The sequence below is a fragment of the Oryctolagus cuniculus genome, chromosome 7 (assembly GCF_964237555.1).
Source record: "Oryctolagus cuniculus chromosome 7, mOryCun1.1, whole genome shotgun sequence".
Lineage (NCBI taxonomy): Eukaryota > Metazoa > Chordata > Mammalia > Lagomorpha > Leporidae > Oryctolagus > Oryctolagus cuniculus.
This window is the reverse complement of record NC_091438.1, coordinates 43,774,884-43,791,978: the sequence shown is the minus strand read 5'-3', so window position 1 is coordinate 43,791,978 and position 17,095 is coordinate 43,774,884. Positions and strand designations below refer to the sequence as shown.

Sequence of the window (17,095 nt, the reverse complement as noted above, 5' to 3'; positions counted from 1 at the left end):
CCACTTCTCCCTCCCGAATGCCAACACTTGTGGCGTGGCACTCATCTCAAGCCAAGCGCGGGGCACACGCCGGGCTAACCAGCCCACACTGCTTTGGAAGGGACTCACCTCTTGGGTGCAGCTCAGAAAGTGGCCGACACTAGCCGACTACCTGCACCGCAAGCACCCCCACGTCAGCATCAAACCACCTAGACGCACGTTTACCGAGCACCTACTGTGTGCAGGATAAGGTACCAGGTCCCCTTTTCCCCTTTTTATGATGTGGGCTAAGCTCAAACTAGAAAGGAGCTGGACTGAGTGTGGGGTGTGTGTGTGTGTGCGTGCCCATTGCACACACACGGGTAGATACGGGTGTTAAGGAAGATTGGATGGGATATCTGGCTTTGAGTTGCGTCTCCCCCACCCCTCATCTAAACTGGGTGTGTCTGGTTTGGCAAATTGTGGGCAGTTCTGTTACTCTTGTCCCCTCCCCACTCCAAGGCTTCCTCAGACCAAAGGAAACAGGCTCCTTGGCAAGCAGCCCCTCCCCAAGCCTGACACCACCCCTCTCCCCGGCTGGCTCCGCGGCTGGCTCCTGCAGTGCGCCCAGCCTCCCCCACCCCCGCGTGAAGACCTGAGATTGAGCGTGGGTTTCTGTTCTCCACCAACTCTGCAGCAAGGGCCCTGCCAGAGGCGGCGCTTCCTGCCGTCTTCCCGCTCCCAAGTAGAGGCACCTAGACAGAGATTCGGTTTCCGGTTTCAAGGCAAGTCGAACCAAGCACGCTGGATGAACACGAGTCCGTCAGTCAGCTGGGCCTCGCTTGCTTCCGTTGCCAGGTCTCAACGTTCCTCGGTGGCGAAGCGGCCAGGAGACGGTCGATTTGCATCTTAAGACCTACGGGTAACGCTTCTGGAGTGGGGAGTTTTATTTAGCAACTGCTTGAGCTTGTGTACGGGGTCGGGAAGGAGGTGGAGCTGACCCCAATAGGGCTTTCGGAGAGTGGGGCGTGAGTGGTGCCCACCGCCACGCTGACGCCCCGGGCCTCCAGGACGGCAGACAGCAGCTGCTGCTGCTGCTGGCGCAGGGCGTCGGCGATGAGCAGGGGCAGGGAGTGGAAGCTGGCCGTCAGGTGCTCCAGCTTGGACTCCAGGCTGCCGATCTGCTTCTCCAGGTCCTCGCTGCGATCACTGAGTTCCGTGATCAGGTCGTACATGACATTCTGCATCTGTGTGCGGGGACACAGGACGGAGGGACAAGACGACAGGTCAGCGCGGGAAAGCTGAGCGCGCCCTGCGTCACGGGGGAGTGACGTCCGCACCTGCCTTGTCTGATCTGGCCGGGGAAGGAGGGACCAACGTCCTTTCTGGGAGATGGGGCGGCTGAAGGGGCACATTTTTTTCTTTCTTATTATAAAAAACAATGTGTCCTAATTACACAGTGTTATTAGAAATCCTGTATGGACTGCGTGTTCTCTGTCGTTTGTGGGAGCTCAATGGTTGATCTAAAAGCACAAAGAGTAGAATGGTGAGGGGCTGAGACGAGCAGGGCAAAGAGAGAGGGGGCTGAAAAGAGGCATTCATTCCCCCAGGTAGCCGGCGGGAAGGTGCTTCAGCCACCCCGGGGTGAGGCGAGGTGTGGGGAGCAACTCGGACTAGACTAAGTTACTGGAATTAAGACTTATTCTATGCATCTGCTCTCCCACAATATGGCGCTGGGAGAGGAGGAAACAGCTTCTACACAGCTGCCTCCAGTTCAACCAATAAACTGTGGGACCTGCTCCTGATTGGAGGAGAGCAGCGTACTTGGCGTGTGGGTAGCAGAGTTGGGATTGGTGGAAGAGGACTATAAAGGAGGAGAGAGACAACATGCACCAGGAACATCTATCTGAAGGAACACCTGTGCAGCCCCCAAGAGAGCTGGCCGGCGGTGTGCCGCTCCCCCGCGGAAGTGGGGAAAGTGGCAGGGGGAACCGCCCTTCCATGGAGGTGGAAGGGACGGTAGCCAACCCGGGAAGAACCAGCAGCAAACCCGGGGAGGGCCGAGCAGACAAAAGAACAGCGCAGGGTCCTGTGTCGTTCCTCCACGAAGACGGGGAGCGACATAATGGTGCTGTGACTCGGATATGAAGCCTAGGCAGGGTTTAGTGTCGTTCCTCCACGAAGACGGGGAGCGACAGGGAGGCTGCAGTTCTCAACAACCTCCTGCATATTTGGGGAGAACCAGGAGGGCTCTCCAACATGAGATACAGGAGGGGAGGTGTTGGGTGCAGCAGTGGAGAGGCTTCTAGAGCTCTCAGAGGGCGTGGGTTCGAGTCCTGGCTCTGCTTCAGATCCAGCTTCCTGCTGATGACCACCCTGGGAGGCTGCGGGTGATGGCTCCAGTGGTTGGCTCCCTGCCACTCACGTAGAGAACCTGCACTGAGTTCCCAGCTTCTGGCTTCATTTGGGGAGTGAACCAGTAGATGACAGCTCGCTCTCCCTTTCTCTCTCCCCCTCTCCCTCTCCCTCCCCCCTCCCTCTCCCTCCTCCCCCCTCCCTCTCCCTCACTCTGTGTCTTTCTGCCTTTTAAATAGATCAAATAAACAAAAATTTAAATATAAGAAATGATAATAAGATGGCAATGCTGGTTACCCTGATTGATCAGTTATTAAAACATCACACAATTCCCTGCAGGTACAAGGTGTCTTCAAACAGTTTATGGAAAACATTGAAAAAAAAAATGCATGGATTTCAAAATTTTTTGCACCAAAATAAATTGATCTTTTAATCCAAATTTTCTTTTTTTCTTTCTCTCTCTCTCTTTTTTTTTTGTTTTGTTTTGTTTTGTTTTTGTTTTTGGACAGGAAGAGTTACAGAGAGAGAGAGAAAGGTCTCCTTCCATTGATTCATCTCCCAAATGGCTGCCATGGCAGGCACTGTGCCGATCCAAAGCCAGGAACCAGGCACTTCCTCCTGGTCTCCCCACTTGAGTGCAGAAGCCCAAGCACTTGGGCCATCCTCCACTGCACTCCTGGGCCACAGCAGAGAGCTGGCCTGGAAGAGGAGCAACTGGGACCAGAATCTGGTGCTCATATGGGTTGCCGGCGCCGCAGGTGGAGGACCAACCAAGTGAGCCACGGCGCCGGCCCCTTAATCCAATTTTCCATAAACTTTTTGAAGTACCCTCATATGTACAATTAAAGTTAAAAATCTTTTAATTTAAAAAAAGAGGGGCGCAGTAGGTTAATCCTCCGCCTGTGGCACCGGCATCCCATATGGGCGCTGGTTCTAGTCCCAGCTACTCCTCTTCCAATCCAGCTCTCTGATATGGCCTAGGAAAGCAGTGGAAGATGGCCCAAGTGCTTGGGCCCCTGCACCCACATCAGAGACCCGGAAGAAGCTCCTGGCTCCTGGCTTCGGATCGGCACAGCTCTGGCCATTGCGGCCATTTGGGGAGTGAACCATCGGATGGAAGACACCTTTCTGTCTATAACTCTACCTCTCACATAAATAAATGCAATCTTTAAAAAAAAATAAAATAAAAAAGAGAAAGTATAGTGTAAAGGAGAAGGAGCAGCTCCTTTGCCTTCAGAGATGCTCCAACCTGTCCCCGTGCTCTTATCGCACACGGGCTGCTGGCACCTAACGAGTCAACAGCAGACACCGGCGGGGAGCGGACAATGCAGCAGACTCATAATTAGCAGGCCGGGTTCAAGTGCAAGTCTGCAGCTCACTAACCATGTGCCCTCTGTCAGGCCACTTAACCTTTCTCAACCTTGGCCTCCTTATAAAATTGGAGTTAATCATAGCCACACACACTTATGAGTTACTGGCCCTCCCCACCCCCTGGCTTCAACTCAGCAGCCAGAACGTAAAATATAATTGACTTCTTGGGCGCAATCCTCAGCCAAAAGGAGCTGCCTCGCCAAGGGATGGCCCTCTCCTCCCTGGGCAAGGCGCAAGGCGCAAGGGCAAGGCCATGGCCACAGCCATGCTGCCTGATACAGGGCACCCCGGGAAGACCCTGCTGTCCGGCCAAGGCCCTTGTGGACTGGATCACAGCTGAAGCCAAAGGGTCTTCTGACCGATTCTGCCCCCTGCTGCCCCAGGAGCCCTCCTGCTCTCAGCAGTATGCCAGGGCTCGTGCCCCAGACACCCCACAGCCTCTGAGTGGGTGTGCACATCCTGGTCCACATGGCAGTCATCTCTCCTAGCAAACTCAGCAGGGCCACCCAGGCTGTGGACACAGACCCAGCAGCGAGCCACACACAGGCTCCGTGGAGGCAGCCCCAGGGCCCCAGGCTGGTGCAGCTTGATCAGAGCCCCTGCCCGTCCCCCCAAGCCAGAGCGCTGCGGCTCTTAGGGCTGCTGGTGAGCTGCCAGGGACTCCCGCTCCTATTCTCCCTGAAATTTCAAGTTACTCCAGGAAGGTGTGAGAACTGTCGGTGTTCCCAGGGGCCAAAGGCAGCCAGAAATACAGCAAGAGAAAAACACAGGCGGAAAAGAAGGTGGCAAAATACACGAAGCCAGAGGCGGGGAGGGGTCTGAACACACCACACGTTGCCAGCTGACCACATGCCCCATGGGGAATTCACTGGGCCAGCACAAGGGGTGGTAGGAGGACAGCGCCTGTCCCATGAGCTCCGTCAGTGCCAAGGCTGGACACTTCCTGAGGACGCCCTGGAGGATGGGGGGACTTCTTCACTAGCGAACGGGCACCGGCCCTCCGGGAGGTGCACCCATGTGTGATCACGGGGCTGCCCTGGCGAGGTCGGGCTCGGAGGGCAGGCCCCAGCACTGGTGTGTGTGCCAGCTGCCCGGCCTTGGGAAGATCACTCATCCCATCTGACGTTCCCAGTCAGAACTGCCATTTGTAAAACCTTTGTAGTTGACAAAGCGTCCTCTGATTTCAGCACAGGAGCCTGGGATGGAAGCGATTATTTTTCACGTCGGGATGGAGGGATGGAAACAACCGGATGCAGGCCAGCCCCTCCAGGCTCCATCACGCTCCTAGGTAGTGATTCAGAATGGAACGACTATGCGGAGGCCACGCCCCAGATTCCTAATCTAGGGGGGACCAAAGGATTGGGGTGGGGAGGGGGTGAAGTGGAAGTACAGAGAAGGAGCAGGGAGCAGGCAGTGTGATTGCCCTTGCTCTGTTGCCTGGTGACGGGGTGGGGGGGGCAGGTGGGAGGGGCCAATGTGAAATGTGCTAGGCTGCTGCCTGGGCCTTGGGCCAGTCTCCTGGGAAGGACAGGGCTCACCTCCTCTCCAGCCCTCCAAGCCTGTCCCCCCAACAATGCTCTGCAGGATCTTCTCTTAACCCTTTCCTGCACACTCCTCCTGGGCAGCTAACGGCTCCCCAGGTGGCGAGAGCACCTCTCCTGCTGTCTGAGGGTTTGCTTCACACGCCCTCCCTGCTCTGCGGGGTCCCCTCTCTCTGAAAGGCCTGGGGGGAGCACTTCAGAAAGGCAGCCCGCACAAAAGCTGGCCATGCCCAGAATTCCCGTGTGACAGAGGTGGCACAGCACTCACTGCTGCTCTTGGAAGGAGCACTTGGGGCCGGCGCTGTAGTGCAGCCACTTAAGCCACTGCCTCTGATGCCAGCATCCCTGTGAGTGCTGGTTCGAGTCCCACATGCTCCACTTCCCATCCAGCTCCTTGCTGGTGTGCCTGGGAAAGCAGCAGAAGATGGTCTGAATGCCTGAATGCTTTGGCCATGCTGTCTATGTGGGAAACCCGGATGGAGTTCCAGGCTCCTGGCTTTGGCCTGCCCCAGCCATTGCAGCCATTTGGGGAGTGAATCAGCAGTTGGAAGATCTCTCTCTCCCCCTGCCCTCCTTCTCTCTCTCTGTAACTGCCTTTATAAATCTTTCAAAAAAGAAAAAGAAGGAACACCTTTAAGGCTTTGCATTGGGCCATTCCTAAAGCTCACAGGATGGGCCCCCAGACATTCTTGTCCTATATAACCTTCACAGTCACAGCTGATTGGCCCAGGGGTGGGCACATGTCCCATACTGGCCAATCATCTCATCTCTTCTGAGGCTTTACTATTAAGACCAGGGGCAGGCTCTGGCGTGGCAGGTAAGGTGGTGCTTGGGACGCCCACACCCCGCATCAGAGGATGTGCGTCCAAGTCCCATTGTGCTCCCACTTCCAGCCTCCTGCTGACACACGCCTGAGAGGCAGCGGCGATGGCTCAAGTGGCTGGGTCCCTGCGTCCACATAGGAGGCCTGGATGGAGTCCTCAGCTCCTCACTTCAGCCTGGCCCAGCCCTGGCTGTTGTGGGCAATTGGGCAGTGAATCAGCAGATGGGAGCTCTCTCTTTCTCTGTCTCTGACTTTCAAATGAAGAGAAACAGAAGTCTTTACCTGTGGCTAAAATATAATACACCTCTCTGCGCTGGAGAGAGGTGGCACAGAGGGCCGCGGGGAGGGAGGTGAAGCAGGCACGTGGACAGGAGGGGGCGAGGCAGGGGAGGCTGCGCCCCAGGCCGGTGCTGGCCAGTCCTCTCCTGGAGCCCCACTTTGAGGGGGGCTGCTTTGAGGTCCTGCCTAGAGAGAGGCCCCCTCATACCCTTAGGATGAATTCCTCAGTTTTCAAACCCAGGCACAGTGCATTCTCTTCTGAAGAGATGAGATGATTGGAACCCCCACCCCAGGCCTCCCTGCAGCAGCGAGTCCTGCCCGCCTCCCCACCCCAGCTCTCAGGAATCCGGCGCTCCACCTGAGCATCCCGCCGCGCCCCCAGCCTTCTCCCCGCGTGCCAGGCCCCTTGCTGCCCGGCTGCGGTGCTCACAGGATCACGAGGCCCTTTCCTGGGCTCCATCCCCCTCCTGAATGCACCACTCGCACATGGCCCCCACCCAGGCATCTCTGATTGCTCCCTCTCTTCAGAGAGAGTGGATTTGCTCACTGCCAGGGTGTTCTGCCAGCCCAGCCCCGGGGATCCACCCTGGCCTCACAATTTCTATCTAGAGGCAGCGGGGAGAAGGCGCCACGGAGGGGGAGGCCCGTTCTGCAGTGGCGCCACCCCTGGGCTCCGCGGGCAGTGCAGACTTCAGGTCCTTCTGCTGCGGGGCTCACAAGAGAAGCGACTTCTAGATGGTGCTTACTGGGGTTCGGTGCCACAAACATGGGGTGGCCCAGGCTCCCAAGGGAGGGCTCTCTTTTCCAGCGTCCTCGAGCTCATCACAGGCTGCCCCCCCCCCCCCAGGAAGTAAAGCAAGGCGCCCCCACCACCGTCGCATATCTGGGCCCGGAAGAACTTGGTTGTGAGGATGCAGGGCAGTGGATTCCCAATGACACTGGCAAAGCGCAAGGTTGGGAGGCGGACCTCGGCGCCCGCCCAGCGGGACGTGACCCCCTCAGGACCGGTGCTCGTCAACATGCCCCGCCCCTGAGCAAGCTCCTGCTCACCCTGAGGAGCCCTCAAGGCAGAGCCAGTGAAAGAAGATCCTCAGAAGAATGAGCAGGCCGGCTACCTCATCCCAGCAAAGAGCAACCTGAGCTGGTTCACGTGAGAAGCAAATGCCAGGTGTTACAACACAAGAAGGTCCACTGGTAGGCTGCAGATGTAACACATCTGAACCTAGAGCGACACTCTTAACAATTTATTTGAAAGGCAGATGGACAGAGAGAAGTCTTCCATTTGCTGGTTCACTCCCCACATGCCTGCAGCAGCTGGACAGACGGAAGCTGGGAGCCGGGAGCTCTGTCCGGGTCTCCCGGGTGGGTGACAGGGACCCAAGCACTTGATCGATCACCTGCTGCCTCCCAGAGTGCGCAGTAGCAGGGAACTGGGTCAGAAGCAGAGCTGGGCCTCGGACCCAGGCGCTCTCCTGGGGATGTGGGTGTCCCAAGGGGCAGTTTACTTGCCGCACCGAATGTCTGTCTCTCAGATTGTTATTTAAAGATTCATTTATTTGAAAAGCAGAGTGACAGAGAAAGAGGGAGAGACAGAGCGATCCACCCGCTGGTTCACTTTCCAAACAGCCTCAACAGCGAGTTCTGGGCCAGGCTGAAACCGGGAGCCAGGATCTCCATCTTGGTCTCCTAGCGGGAAGCTTGGATGGAAGTGGAACGGGCAGGACTTGAACTCAGCTCTCCAGAATGGGATGCCAGCACCATAACTGGTGGCTTGCCCCGCTGCACCACAATGCTGGCCCCCTGTGGATTACTTTTAACCAAGGAGGAATCGCTGTTTGCTTTCCTGGCACCTGAGAAGTCCAGATGCCAGCGTCGGAGAACTCTTTAGGGAGTCTGCCAGTCCTACCACTCACCTTGGAAAGGTCTACGAGGGTGTTGGCTTGGTCACTCAGCTTCCTCTGCTCCATCTTGACGCTCCTCAGTCTGCAGGGAAGAGTTGTGACAGCCACACCCTGTGAGTCCGTGCTAAGGTTCAGCCCCACCAGCCAATTCTACAGCCCCATCAATCACTCGATGGTGAAACCTGGCATTGGGAACTTGAACACAGGAAACTGACAGAGCCAAGGTCCCCGGGCAAGCCAGCGCTTGTCGCCACGTATGCCTGCTCGCATCACTTTCATTTCCTTGCCTTTCTCAGGTCACCGCCTGCCTTCCCGGCCTTTGCCCAGGCTGTGCCTCCCATATTGGATGCTCTGCTTGCAGCCCGGAAAAGGGTCTCCCAGACCCCCAAGTCAAAACCAGTGTTTTCATCCTGTGCTTCTCCATTACACTGAGAAGTGTTTCCTCTCCCAGAGAAAATGTCAGATGATTTTGATTGGTATTGCCATGCCTGGTGCATGCATGTGGGTCTGTGTGTCTGTGTGTATGTGCATATGTGTCTGTATGCCTTTGTGTCTGTGTGCATGTGTGCTTATGCATGCATTGCACATGTGTCTCTGTGTGCACACATGTCTGCATGTGTACATGCCTGTCCTGTGCAGTGCATACACGCATGTGTCTGTGCACATGTGCACACGTGTCTGTGTGCATGTGTCTATGTGTACGTGCACACATGTCTGAGTACACATGTGCGAGTGTGTGCATATGTGTCTGCACGCATGTGTCTGTGTATGTCTGTGCAGAAGCTCAAAGGCTCTCTACATCTCTCCTGCAGCCGCAGGGGTGCCCCTAGGTTGGCCGTGGCCCTGGCATACTCACTGGTGGATAGCCTGGAGGAACTTCCTCTGGTGCTTCCTGACCTTGGCGTGGTCAATCTTCTTCAGCAGCTTCGTGTGTTTATAGATGAGCCACGTTTCCCGCAGGACGTTGGCTGCAGCGTTCTTGATCTACGGAACAGTAAATAACGCAGCCTGCTATCAGGTTAATTGTCTTGGGTTCCCGGAACAGGCTTTTCATGCCTGCTGCTGCAGCTAGCGCGTAAGGCAACGCTGCTGTGGCGTTCTCCTTTTTCATCAAAATCATGGAAGTCCTAGAAAAGGTGATGAAAATACATCTCTTATTAATCCTCTCCTGGCCCCAGCAGAGCAGAGCGTGGAGAGCAGGCGTGCATCTATTCCCCTTCCTTAATGATTTCAGCACCGCCTCCCAGCTGCCGTTGCCAGTGATATATTTAGACAGGTGGCATTAGCGAGCCCTGGAGCCCCGGCTACCTTCTGGGTAGGTAAGTAGAAGCCACCGCTGCCCAGTCAGATCCACAGCTCCCTGCATTCCCTGAGACCCCCAGTCAGCGCCCAGGGTACCTTTCTTGGATGGAGAGCGGGAACAGATTTCCTACCAGTGGAAGATTTTAAAAGGCTTTCTTGCAAGAAATGTCTTTCCCACCAACTGGAACTCTGGGGAGCTGCGAGTCTGCTGCTTCCTTCCCCGAACAGCCAAAAACATTCACGCTGCAGTTTCGCATGTAAATGGAATTGGCATCAAACCGAACGCGTTCTGAAGCCCTGTCTGACAAGCGGCGAAGAGTGTTAGGTGTGGAACCAGAGCTGCCTGTCTCCCAAGGCTGGCTCCTCGGCTGCGCACCGCACGCACTCGGCACTCGCTTCCACAGACCCTGCTGTCACCTGTTGACATGGAAACCACCGCCGTCCCCCGGCTCACGGCGGAGCGGAGACACATCAGTGGCTTCCAGATGGCAGGGGACAAAGTTTGAAGCCAAACACAGACATCTTCAGCAATTAGCAAGGCGAGCGAGCGAAAACATTCCTTATGCAGCACAAGCTCAACAGATCTGTGATGCCCCAGCCCCACCGCCGGCAGCCGCGCACGCTGGCGCAGGTCCCCGCGCCTGGGCCCGGAGGTGCGGCGGCCAGGCCAGCGGAACTCAGCTGACTCGCCAGAAAGGGTTTTAGTCACACTGCAGAGTCCAGACCCGCTTCCTCAGACTGACACCGACAGATGGGACGTTGTTAAAACGCTGAGACGTGTGGGAAGGCCTAGGCTGATAACTTGTGTGTGTATGTGTGTGTGTGTATGTTTTAAAAAATTTATTACTGAGGCTGGATTATATTTTTCATTGGCGCTGAAGTGATGTTTTTAAAAGAACAGCTAAGTCTTCTCAGAAATGTCTAAGTGACATAAATATTGCTTTTTTGTTCAGTAAAAACCCACTGTGAACATGCTTCTAAAGGGCTTAATTGCCCACCCCTGGGACTTTGCTGCCTGAAAGGAAGCAGGTGGCCGTGAGCAGACACTGAAACAGTGGGCGTGCGGCGAGCAGGCAGCGGCAGGCACGGGGAGGGTGGGCCATGGGGGAACCCGGGCCGCAGTGTGCAGCGGCCCCCTGGCGAGGGAGGTGGCCCTGAAGGGAAGCCTCTGTCCCCGTGGAAGCCGTACCACCGAGAGGGCCACGCTGCCACGGGGCTTCTTCAACCTCCCAGAGCTCCTCCCAGAGAGCCAGCAGGAGACACCCCGGCCCAGCTTCCACGCTCGGCAAAGGTCGGGCTCCACAGGCCTCCTCCCCGGATGCTGAGAGAGCCACGCGGCATCACAGCGGACAGGCCCGGGACCGTGGCCGTGGTGTTGGTGTGGAGCACACACGTGAGGCTGGGAAGCCTTGGGGTGACTCTGTTCTGTGAGGTAGTTGGCATTTTCAGAGCGAATGCTTCATTGTCTAGAGTGTGGGAAAAAGCAGGCCCTACCCTAAGGGTTGTGGTGGGGCCCAGACTAGGCCACGTTGGTGCAGCAGACAGAGCTGAGGGTAATGGCCAGCATTTGCCAGGGGCCAGGCAAGAGATCTGAATACTTCCTCTGTATCAAGTCACTCATCCATTCCTCAGGGCAACCCTATGGGGCAGCTGCCACTATTGTTCCCATTTCACAGATGAAGCAACTGAGGCACAGCCCAAGTCGGGCAAGCTGAGTCAACATGGATTGGAGTGCTATACAAATTGTAGAGCACTGCACAGATACTGGCTGTCATCTAGCCCACAGCCACCTCCCCCCACCGCCTTTGGAATCAGGAGACAAGGGTTTCAGAGCTGGGCTGCGAGGCCAGAATCACACAGCTAGCTAATGGCAAAGTCAAAACAAGAGCCAGGGCCCCGCAGCACATAAGGTTTTCCCAGGGTCTGAAGGAAGACCTGATGACATTTCATCTCACACAGACAAAATGACTTCCTGTTTTCCAGGATCCAGGAATTGGAAAGGAGCTCAGAATTTATTTCCTTAGTCATCACGGCCCTCACTTAGCCACGTGACAGAACACAGAGTCCAGCTCTCGCACTTAACTCCAGCCCAAAGGGAACGCGCAGAAGCCACGGCGCGGCGCGGGCAGCTGGGAGAGGCCGTCGCGTCATCGCTACAGGTTTGAACAGGAGGCCCCTGTGTATCTGGAAAGTGAAGTTAAATGCAAGCCCTGTGCTGACCCCGAAATTAATTGCCAGCAAATGGCCTGGCACAAAGCTAAGTGGATCAATATCTGCAAGAGAAAAAGAAATAGGCTTTTAACTGCACGGCGCCTTCTCCGGTGGACAAGGCTGTTGTGTCCTGGGTCTCCCGCCAATTCACCTGGCTCATTGCTCTGAGCATCACCGGAGTGGGGCGCACACGAGGTCACGCGTCCCTCCTGGCATGTGTGGGGCCCCTGCACGGCCCCGTGCACCCTTCCTGGGAGCTTTCCAGGTGGGCAGGGGACACCAGGCCGGAAAGAGGCTCCCAGGGTGCGGGAGTGGGAGGGGCGGGGCTCGGGATGGGGGCAGCACACTGGCAAGGCTGGCGCGGACAGGACAGGTTCAGAAGGCTTCAGGGTCATTTGTGTGCGGGAGGCCAACTGCCTCCCCCTCCCTCAGACCCCCATAAGCTCTTGATCTGATTGCTTCCTGGGGGGTCCATTAACTCCCTCCCCCCCAAAACGGATGTTTCCACTCTGATGGGGGCCAGAGCCTGGGCTCTGTGGCCCACGACCTTTGGGGACGGCCGGGAGACCCCCAGGCCTGGGCAGGATCTTGCAAAGCACAGTGGTGGTGGAGAGCTACTGGATGTTCACTCTGTGGCAGGCCCTGGGCGGGACACTTGGGTCTCCGTTGTTTCATTAACCCCCAGAAAACCCTGACAAGTCGGTGGGATCCTGGGCTCCACCCGGCACCCATCACGGAACCGAGGCTCACTTTGCTCAGGAGTTCATGGAAAGCATCAGACACTGTTGCCAACAGTGAACATGCTCTGATGGACAAGCCCCTGGCATTCCTGCCCACAGGAAGTTTATGGTCTTGGGCTGGGGGTGGGGGTGGTGCACATGGGATGCAGGTTGCAACACTGTACCAGGCCATCAGTGCTTCAAAGGAACATGAAGGCAGGCGCAGGGCTAGAGAGTGCACATGTGCTGCGGAGTTGTTGGGCTGGTAAATGAGAACACACTCCCAGCAGCAGCAGGGAGCCTGGGTGCCCTGCACCTCCATCCCCTGCCCCCAGGACATGTCAGCTTCTTTCTCCCCCCTCAACAAGAGGAAACAGCAGAACACACGTCTGTTCCCTGAGCTCTTGGCCCAGTGTCCCAGGCCAGTGGCAGGCTCTGGCCACCTCTCTGCCACTCAGTATGACAGGGGCCCTGTGAGTTGCAGGAGGAAGCTGGAGAGGGGTGGAAGGAGCTGCCTTCCGGGGTACCCCCACGTGTCCAGCAGCCTCGGGGCGCCTTGGAGAGTAATTCCAGAAGCCCCGCTGGCAGACCCCCAGGAAGAAACCACTGGAGCTGTGCCCAGGAAGGAGTGCCCTGCCTGGGGGTTGCCTGGGGGAGAAGGGGGCCCAATCAGGGCTGGACCACTCCAAGCAGTTACACAGTTGAACCGGGACAGCCTGAGCGATGGTAAACATGGCAATCGCAGAGCCAGCCGGCCAGCCCTGTCTTCAGACGCCCACGGTGCACTCTGCACACAGGACTGGGGAGGGGGCTTGGCTGCCTCCCCATCTGCCAGTGCAGAGTTCCTGCGGCTTCCCATGGTCGTCTTCTTTCATACCCTGCTTACCCCACCTCTCCTACTTCCCCATTGCATCCCACACTTCTGCCTCACCAGGAGCCGCCTCTGCGCTGGGAACTGGGGACTCTGCCCTGTGTCGGGCAAGGAACTGTGGCGAGGCCAGAGGTGTTTCTGTGGTTCCCAGTGTGGTAGCGAGCGGCAGGTCGCTCTATAATCCGTTCCGGGGATGCTCTGGCTCTTCTCGCTGCAGGCTGGGACCGCAGCCACAGGGATAGTTCCAAGGAACTGACTGCCCAGGTAAGCCCCCTCCCCGTAAGGCTAGAGAAGCTGCCTGCTAGCCTGGGGACAGACGGGCTCCTGGGTGGGATCTGCCCTGACACACCCAGCCGGGCTCATCCTGGGCCCTCTCGGGTCTCAGCGTTGTCGTCTGGGCTGGACTGGCTCAGCCCTAAGTGTCCTTCCAGCTCCATTGCACGGTGTTCCGTGACGGTGTTTAAAGGAAGACTGCGCCCAATCCGTCTGGGACGGAACCCTGGCGGCTGATAGAATTTACAGTCCTCTCTCAGGGAGAATTAGCATTTCTGATTTTAACCACTTAATTGATTATCTGATAAATGTTAAAGAGATAAAGACATGTTCTGGGAATCTACTGGTGGCCAGCCAGCTGTGGGTCGCCGGCGAGTGCATGCTGGCCTCACTCTTCATCTCTGCCACAGCAACGGCCACTGCTGTTTTGCCCACAAAATGCCTCTCCTTTTATTTTTTTGACAGGCAGAGTGGATAGTGAGAGAGAGAGAGAGAAAGGTCTTCCTTTTGCCGTTGGTTCACCCTCCAATGGCTGCCGCGGCCAGTGCATCGCGCTGATCCGAAGCCAGGAGCCAGGTGCTTTTCCTGATCTCCCATGGGGTGCAGGGCCCAAGTACTTGGGCCATCCTCCACTGCACTCCCTGGCCACAGCAGAGAGCTGGCCTGGAAGAGGGGCAACCGGGAAAGAATCCGGTGCCCCAACCGGGACTAGAACCCAGTGTGCCGGCGCCGCAAGGAGGAGGATTAGCCTGTTGAGCCATGGCGCCGGCCAAAATGCCTCTCCTAAGAGTAACCTTTGAATCAACATGCAGAAAAGTTTTTTTTTTCCTAGTATGATAAAACTTTGACATATGTTCATGATTAAAGAAAAATTTGGGGTGCAGTGTTGTGATCTGGTGAGTTAAGCTGTCACTTATGGCACTGCCTTCCCACATCAGAGTACAAGTTCAAGTCCCAGATACTTCGCACTTCTGATCCAGCTCCCTGCTAATGTGTCTGGGAAAGCAGCAGATGATGGCTCAAGTACTTGGGCCCTTGTACCCACATGGGAGACCTGGATTGAGTTCCTGGCTCTTGGCTTTGGTCTGGCCCAGGCCTGGCTGTTGCAGCCATCTGGGGAGTGAATCAGTGGATGGATTATTGTCTTTATGTCCTTTTGCCTTTCAAATAAATATATAAATTTTTTTTTGGACAGGCAGAGTTAGACAGCGAGAGAGAGAGAGAGAGAGAGAGCGAGAAAGGTTTTCCTTCCGTTGGTTCACCCCCGCAAGTGGCTGCTATGGCCGGCACATTGCAGCCGGCGCGCTGTGCTGATCCAAAGCCAGGAGCCAGGTGCTTTCTCCTGGTCTCCTATGTGGGTGCAGGGCCCAAGGACCTGGGCTATCCTCCGCTACACTCCCTGCCACAGCAGAGAGCTGGACTGGAAGAGGAGCAACCAGGACAGAACCGGCGCCCCAACTGGGACTAGAACCCAGGGTGCTGGCACCGCAGGCGGAGGATTAGCCTATTGAACCGCGGCGCCAGCCTAAATATATAAATCTTTAAAGGAAGATTTTTAATTTTTTTTTTAGCACTGTTGAATAGGTACTGAGGGTTGAGGCGGGTGGCATCAAGGTTTTTGAGCCTTGTTCAGGGCTACATCTGAGGTCCATAGGGAAACCATGTGCAGGATGACAGGGGCAAAGGAGGCCCCAGCGAGGGGCAGGCAGCAAGCCCTTGTGCTGCGAAAAGGCTGGGCAGAGGCCGCGCCGGGGCTGGTGTGCACCGACAGACACAGCAAGCTCCAGTCCGGCCCGGCAAGTGCTCAGGTCCCAGGGCACAGACGGGTCCGAGGTAGCACTCAGTCTTTAGTGTGGGAGACAGGAACAAGGGCATCGTCACAGCAGACCAGGGAAGTCCGGGCAGGGGACTCGTTTAGAACAGGTATGAGTTTGGCTTTGGTCTCGCTCAGTGATTTTTGTGGGATGTCACTGGGACAAAGTAGGGCCAGGAAGCTTTGCAGCAAGGAGGAGGAGGGATGACCTGGGCCAGGTGCACAGACCTCCTGCCCATGATGCCTCTGAAATGCCTCTCTGAGGGCAGCCGGTCCTCAGAGGTTAAGTGTCAGAACGAGGACCTGCTCTTACCTTCGTGGTGCCCCCCGGGAGTGACCTCCGCGGTGGGCATGTTTGCTTCTATGAAACAGACACACGGGGACATGGAGCACTGGGGGGCAGAAAGGGTGGGCTCTAGGCTGCTTTTTACAGTCTTTGTCGTTTACTGATACTTCATCTGGGAGCCCAGAGGTTAGCAATAAGTTACAATTATAGAATAACCACGGCAGTGACATTGCAAAGTCAGCGTGGGAAGATCTGATTGCATTAAATACAGAGATGACGGTGCCACCAGGGTTGATAAGTTATACAAGCGAAAGACAAGCCCTGGGATTCAGGAAAAGCAGAACCACGTTCTTACCTGGTGCTGTCAGACCTCCCCTCCCCACGAGTAAACAAAAACAGTGCTCTCTTATGGTAAGTAGAGGCTGGGCTGAGGCCTCCCTGGCAGGACAGGTAGGATTAGTAATTGCTAGAGCCACCTGAGTATTGTCATGATTAACAGGCATTGATTCCTTTCTGCTTTGGCGTTTGAAGGTTGCAGGCTCTGGTGGGAGATTGCTTTTATCTTTTATCCACTAATTGTCCGCTCTGAAGGGGCTCACCATTCTGTGGCTATCCCCTGCTTCCTGCTTGCAGCTCTCTGAGAATTCACGGAGAGCCTGTGAGCAGACAGAGCTGGGCATCTCTTTGATCCACATACGACTCCAGCTGCACACGACAGCTACTGGAGAGGACGGGGAAGGGTAGACCAAGGTCCTCAAGAGGAAATCAAGGGGTCTTCGTCAGTGGGCTGGTAAAAGTGAGCTCAAGCCAGGGCTGGCCAGGGTGGCACACAGCGTCATTACACTGAAGCTTATGTAAAAGAAGCCAGTCCTGCTGGCTTGGAATATCGCCCCTCTGTAAGCACCACTTTTGTGGTGTTTGCTTCTCTGGGAGCAAACATTGGGTATTAAAGGGACATTTCAACAGATTTCAGTGTTCTCAGCAAAGTGAGACGTTATTCGATTAAAAAGGTGCCTTGGTACTCGCGGGTGAGCAATAAATATTTGTTGATTTGATTCTCAGTTCTCTTCACAAAGGAAGTGGACTTGAAGAGGATTTTGGAGAAATAATTTTTTGAAAGATTGAAATTAGCCACTACAACCTCATCTCCTACAATTATGTTGCAGAAAAATTGTTTATTTGCCTGGCTTATGAGGGAGCTGGCTTTTCTTGGCTTTATTTTCCCCTAGTGTCTGATTTAGTGGGTGAAAAATGGAGAGGACGAAAGAATAACATGGAACACCAAGTATATTCTTGTTTTAAACAAGCAAACCAGAATCAACAGAGACTGGTAAGGAAATGCTCCCCTCTCGCCTGCACCTACTTTCAACTCAGTGGAACCCCACTAAATTG

At 55.8% G+C, this 17,095-nt stretch overlaps 1 protein-coding gene across 7 annotated transcripts in view; it reads right to left on the bottom strand.

Moving 5' to 3' along the window:
- Positions 1–881: 881 nt before the first annotated feature.
- Positions 882–17,095, bottom strand: part of KCNN3 (potassium calcium-activated channel subfamily N member 3) — a 202,824-nt gene continuing 186,610 nt past the window's right edge. For 6 of the 7 annotated variants that reach the window (XM_070077616.1, XM_070077614.1, XM_070077617.1 and 3 more), the window contains exons 6-8: positions 9,085–9,212; positions 8,241–8,310; positions 882–1,205 (exon numbers count right to left, since the gene is read on the bottom strand). In XM_070077616.1, coding sequence (XP_069933717.1) covers positions 909–1,205; positions 8,241–8,310; positions 9,085–9,212 — 495 coding nt within the window. In that variant the 3' untranslated portion in view covers positions 882–908. Of the gene's footprint in view, positions 1,206–7,860; positions 8,025–8,240; positions 8,311–9,084; positions 9,213–17,095 lie in introns of those variants that run through there. The other variant, XM_070077611.1, reaches the window with a different exon arrangement.